The following is a 6566-nucleotide window of genomic DNA, read 5'->3' as shown; positions in this document are numbered from 1 at the left end:
ACAAGATGTTTCACTGCATGACAGAATGGCGATGTACTTCCAACACAATGAATATCTGGCTCATAGTTCGAGTGCGGTTGAAGTGGAATTGAATAGCATATTTCATGACAGGTGGATTGGTCGTCGAAGCACCATACCATGGCCCGCACGTTCACCGGATCTAACATCTCGGATTTCTTTCTGTGGGGAAAGTTGAAGGATACTTGCTATCGTGATCCACTGACAATGCCTTACAACATGCGTCAGTGCATTGTCAATGCATGTGCGAACATTAAGGAAGGCGAACTACTCGCTGTTGAGAGGAATGTTGTTACACGTATTGCCAAATGCATTAATGTTCCTATTTTTAAAAAAATGCATTAGATATTCGTTTGAACTATGGCAGTGCCATCTAGCGGGCCAACCATAGTGCTATCTGGTTTCCCCCTGCAAGCTAGACAAGTTTTGTTCTTTGTAGTTTTTGTGTTTGACACTTATTTCGTGAGATATTTGGCCCGGTCACGATCAATGGACCACCCTGTAGACAATAATACATGTTTCTTTTCTGAGCCTTCTTTACGTTAGTTGAAGTGTATGTATAAGAACTCCTCCTATTAGTTGAGCACATTATATGACCATCACCTAGTTAGTCGCATATTAACGTTACTTTACAGATTTAAATAATAAAAAGCTTTTCAGAACTTGTGACCCCAAACATGCATATGTGTATGTGCTAACTACAGTATACAGTATATTTATTCAGCACCAGTTATTATGATTTGTCAATGTTTTTGTGTTACCATGCAGTCAAAATCTCCTTCTATCATTTAATTCTTCATTTTGCTTGTTGCTGCAACTTCAGGTACCAGTATGGGATAATATGCAGTTGCAGCACTGTATATGACCTTAAAAATAATTTATATTTGTGATGTAAGTATTTGATACACGCAGCGTAGACAATTAGTGGACAATATTTCCAAGATTTTTGTTATTTTTGTTTGCACTACACATAACATATTTGTCCCATTTTTATGTGACACCGTTAAGCTTGTCTCTGTATGAAATAAAACTTATAATATGTTAAATAATAGTAAATATAATTCTACAATTCCAGGTTCCACTTACTCAAGACCGTATTGGACAGACCGTGGTTCTTACCCATGTCAGGTGTGTGGTAAATCATATACCCATTATAGCAATTTATATCGACACACAACATTTGAGTGTGGCAAAGAACCACGATTTGCCTGCAGCAGGTGCCCATTTAAATCAAAGCAGAAAAACAATCTGAAAAATCATATGTTGTCTAGACATCGTAATGAGTTAACATACCCAAACGATTATTGCTGATCATATGCTGTTGACTACTGGAGTGTGACTGCATGTATGGAACAGAAATTTCATGTTTGTGTGTTGTTCAAGAACCCAAAAAACCTGAAAAATGATTGATAAATATTTTGTTAAAAATGTATGCAATTCGTGTAAAAATGTTGAATTTTATGGAAAATGTGTGTTATTGCACATACTCCTCTAGTAAAGAATTTTTTTGTTTGAAATGCATATATATCTTTGACACAGAGGATTTCAAATATTATATCACAAAAAACTGTGGATTGAGAAATTGTTATATTGCTCTTAACGTTACAACTAGAATTTAATGGAGAAAATTAGATTTCTAGTCTAGATTTGTGACATTTGTAGAGACAGTTAAATTGGTCCCACTCAGTTGAAGTCAGGATGACCATCCACTGTTTTTGGAAACAGAAACCGACATGTATCACTTAGCTTAACTTTTTGGAATGTTTTTTTTTTTTTCCCCAGAGATCTAACTAGTAAAAGAAGAAGCAAAAGAAGTAAACATGACTTTTCTGTACTGATGTGTAAATGGACATTCTTATATTGTGATGTTCCAGTGATATATTCTTTAGCTTCTTATTGTTAGGTGATATTTTGTGTTTGTTCTATATTTTATTGTCTTATTCTGGTAAAACCAATGAAAAGACACTATATTTATTAAATGTCACAACAGTTGAATAAAGAGGAATGAGACCTGAGAAATGCGGCATTACAATTTCATCTGTGTTACACTTTGTGATGTTACTGTTTGCTGGTACTTAAAACTAACTGTTTTTTTGGAAAAACAGAATGAAATTGGATTTATGGGTTGGAATACAAACAATGTAAGTAATTAGTAGTAATATTAGTACTATTAATAGAACCATGTGTGTGTGTGTGTGTGTGTGTGTGTGTGTGTGTGTGTGTGTGTCTGTATATATGGACATGCATGTGTTCAGTTGTGGGTGCCTATGCATGCAGATGCCCTCTTGTATGTACATATATGCTCTTTCTTATTAGTGTTGTAGCTCCAACAAAATGATATGCCCCCCAGATGTTTATGTTATTCTCCAAGAAAACTATCCATCAAGAATGATGTAAACATCATATATTGGTTGCATTGACACTAGTCGTGTCTGCGGAGAGTGGCATAAACTTCTGGATGCCATTCAAACACCTGCAACTACAGCACTAAAAGTTTTATTACATAATTTCTTGCCAGTCCTATAATAAAACTTACATCACTGGATTTCAAGCAGTGGAAACTCCACATAGGCATATCATTGATGTATGAAAAATAGATTGCTACTTACCATAAAGAAGACATGTTAAGTCGCAGTTTGGCACAGTTGAAAGACACTTACACAAAGCTCTTGGCTACAGCCTTCATCAGTAAAAGAGAAGCAGAGGGACACATACACCATTTATACACAAAAGCAGGTACACCTCACCCTAGATTTGTGTCATTTATAGAGGCAATGATTACTTGTATATATGAATGGTGTGTGTCTCTATGTTTCTCTTTTACTGATGAAGGCTGTGGCCCAAATCTTTTTGGAAGCGTCTTTTAATTGTGCCTGTCTGCAATTTAACATGTCTTCTTTATGGTATGTAGTTATCTATATTTTCATACATTGTTTATATCACTGAATTTGCTTTGTACAGACCTACTATTCTGGTAGGAAAAAATAGCATAATTCCACTTAAAAAAACAAAGCTGATGCCTGTATCTTAGGAAATGATGAAGTTGTGAAAATGAGAGTCGTTTTTCCTTGTGTGTTGGTTACTGTTCATTTAGATGAAAAGGGATTACAAATATCAACTTAATAAGTCAAAAGCAATTTAATGTGAAATATACATTAATCTGTAGCAATTCTCATAATTATCAATTTATCAATAGATGTAGATTGACACTAGTCTGATTTTATTGTTAATATAGTCTACATAAGCTGCATGCTGTGGCTAACTTCTGCTAATTAATACATAACTTGACTTGCTTCATGAACTTGAAAGCTCTGCTTCATGATGGAGTTTAGGGAACATGGTATGATGAGTGAATGGATGAATAAGATCGTGCTTATTAGAGGCAGTGTTTGTGTGGATTTGACGAGTATGAAGGAAGGAATCATCTACAGTCTTGGTGAAAGAACCATCTCTACAATATTTATTTTTGGAAACCTTGGAAACCCTAAATCAGACGCGACTAGATGGAGATTTAAATTCTTGCCTCCCCAAAAATGAGTCCAGAACCTTACTCAGTGTAACACCTCACTCAGCAATAATGAACAAAGCTTAACATTTTGCAGAATAGAATAATTGTCATATTAAAATGCAATTACATTATTGACCACCCTTATGCCATGGTTATGGATAAGGCTGTATATATCACAGTAGAAGTACACCACTAAACCAAATATTCACATTGTGATGTACACTAAAAGACCAGGATAACACAGTCTTGCTTGTATGTAGTAATACACACAGACATAGTGTAGAGCAATGATCCATCAATGGAAACTCTGCAAATTGCAGCAATATGAAAAACAAAGAAATTAAGTCTTCTGTAAAGTTAATCAGACAATGGAAAATCTAGGATGGAATGCAAGAATATTATGAGAAGGAAAATTCCTACTCACCATATAGCAGAGATGCTGAGTTACAGATAGGCACAACAAAAAGACTGTCACAATTAAACCTTTCAGCCGTTAAAGCCTTTGTCAATGATAGACAAGCATAACCACACACACACACACACACACACACACACACACACACACACACACCGGTTTCAGTTGCCTGAGACTGCAGTTGTGTGTGTAAGTTGCGTTTGCGTGCTTGTGCACATGTGTGTGTGTGTGTGTGTGTGTGTGTGTGTGTGTGTGTGTGTGTGTGTCTATCATTGACGAAGGCCTTTATGGCTGAAAGCTTTAATTGTGACAGTCTTTTTGTTGTGCCTATCTGTGACTCAGCATCTCCACTATATGGTGAGTAGCAACTTTCCTTCTCATAATACTGTAAAGTCAACCAGAACAGGTAAAAATTGTAAAATGCCTGGAATTACTGCCATGTACCACAAAACATCCAAAGAAAACCCAGATGCAAGAATAATACCAAGAACAACTCAAATTAATATTTATTTATGGTTGTAAAAGTGCCACTCATTCCAGAGGGTAGTAGTTGATATTTTCTCATTGTGCATTACTTGTTGTAATCATGCTTCATCAACTTTTGATCAAATAAGGTGAGATGATTTTTTAATTACTAATAAGATAAAAAAACGTTCATTTCTATTTAATAATGGACGTCCCAGATATGGAAACAGATTGTTGGATTGTGCAGATAATGTGAAAGCTATGCTTAGGTCATTTTTCTACACACTCATTTCAATGCTTAAATGAAACGTTTGCTATGCAAGGAAACAACAGAAATATTTTGTGTTGTAAATGTGCAATTACTGTAAGCTTGAATAACTCTCATATAAATAATGTATTGTGTGATGTGTGCAAGCTGTATTTTATTGTACACGTATACAACTATCATGTTATTCTTTGTTAGATTTATGCATACTTTACTCAAAATTTTCTGCTTTCATTTTTGTATATTGATAAGAGAATTACTCATCAAATCAGTGTCTGCTTTACTTTGTATCTATATTGTTTTGTAATGTGCATGTCTATCTACCATGTTGTTCTTTATTTCCTCTGTGCATCTTGTACTCAAAACTTTCTGCTTCATATGTGTTTAGTTATGAGTCTTCTTTTTATTAAATCAACATCTTTACATCATTGCTGAAACTGTTTAATGAAATGTATGTAATTAAATATGTATATTTAAGGCTGTAACTGCAATCTTTTCAACATCAAGACTTTGAATTGGCCATTATTGTACAATGTTGGTTCTATTTTTTGAGACCTTTTATTCAATTTACATGCCATTGTCAATTTCCTTAGCTTATTGAAAGTAATTATTGTAAGTAGAGTGCCTTTCACAATAATGTATACTCATAATGCAAAATTTAGGTATAGGAATTATGGAATGTTAAATTCTTTTCTTAAATTGTGTTACCTGTATTTACACTGTGTGCATCACTTTTGCAATGATTTTAATGTTTCTTGCTTTCCTTGCTTTTGACTGTGTGAAAGGAAACCTATAATGAGCTAAGTAACAGCACAATTGTACAATTTCAGGTTCTTCAGCTTCAAAAAACCATTGGACAGAGCGTGGTTTCTACCCATGTCAACTGTGTGGTAAATCGTACAGCTATTACAGTAATTTTTATCGACACACTACATTTGAGTGTGGTAAAGAACCACGATTCGCCTGCCCCAGATGCCCATACAAATCAAAGCGGAGAAGCAGCCTTAAACAACACTTTTTAGCTAGACACTATAGTGAGTTAACAGCACAAAATGAGAACTTCTGATGCTGTGCAGATGGTAAACTTGGAACTCTTCTTTTATCATGGTTCCTATTTGCTGAAACTTTTTGTTTTCTCAAATGAAGTGGGATCTGCCATGTATTTTGTTAAAAATGTGCACATTCTGTGTTTATTGATTGTTTGGCAAAAAAAAAGTTGTTTACATGTGATTTTTTTATGTTTATGTAATATTTACTTCCTTGACACAGAATTAATAAATATATAATACTGAAATAAAACTGTGAGTTAAGAGTTTGTTTCGGTCTTAAAGTTACAATACAAAACTATTATGGAGGAAGATGAAATTTTCAGTTCATATTTGCTCACCTAATGAGAGAATTTAATTGTTCCTGGTCACTTGAATTCAGGATGATTGCAAACTTTTCAGAAACTGAGACTAGCTGTTATTTTTCAGCTAAAATTTTGAGATGAGGTGTTATCTAGTGAACAATCTAGACACACAAGCACCACTGAGGTCAAGCAAGACTTCGTTTCATAGCAGTGAAAATGGATATTCTGGGGCTGTGATGCTCCAGTTAAATGTTCACATGTTACTTGCTGCAAGATTTTGTTTTGTTTCTTTATAGGAAACAAAATTTTCTCGCAATTTCCAGTGAAACAAGAAGGATGGTATCAACTTAAATACCACAAACATTTAGCAAAGTGGCATGTAAATAAAGAACACTTCTTAGCAGTTTTCTTTATTCTTTGCCATATTGTGCTTTTGTGTACGATTTTTAAATTTTTTTGTATGAAAGAGGAAAAAATAGTATACTGAGGCATTCACTGCTTTGCCATCTTGTACTTTTGTGAACTGATTTTTAAATTTTTTTGT

General features: G+C 34.4%; 1 protein-coding gene across 1 annotated transcript; it reads left to right on the top strand.

Moving 5' to 3' along the window:
- Window positions 1-1025: 1025 nt before the first annotated feature.
- Window positions 1026-5927, top strand: LOC126475334 (longitudinals lacking protein-like). The gene is made up of 2 exons (XM_050103124.1): window positions 1026-1146; window positions 5502-5927. Exons 1-2 carry the CDS (start codon window positions 1140-1142, stop codon window positions 5735-5737), a joined length of 243 nt encoding a protein of 80 aa, XP_049959081.1. The 5' UTR covers window positions 1026-1139; the 3' UTR covers window positions 5738-5927.
- Window positions 5928-6566: the final 639 nt, after the last annotated feature.

This window comes from Schistocerca serialis, chromosome 4 (assembly GCF_023864345.2).
Source record: "Schistocerca serialis cubense isolate TAMUIC-IGC-003099 chromosome 4, iqSchSeri2.2, whole genome shotgun sequence".
In the NCBI taxonomy this organism is placed as follows: Eukaryota; Metazoa; Arthropoda; class Insecta; order Orthoptera; family Acrididae; genus Schistocerca; species Schistocerca serialis.
This window is presented reverse-complemented; position numbering and strand designations above follow the sequence as displayed.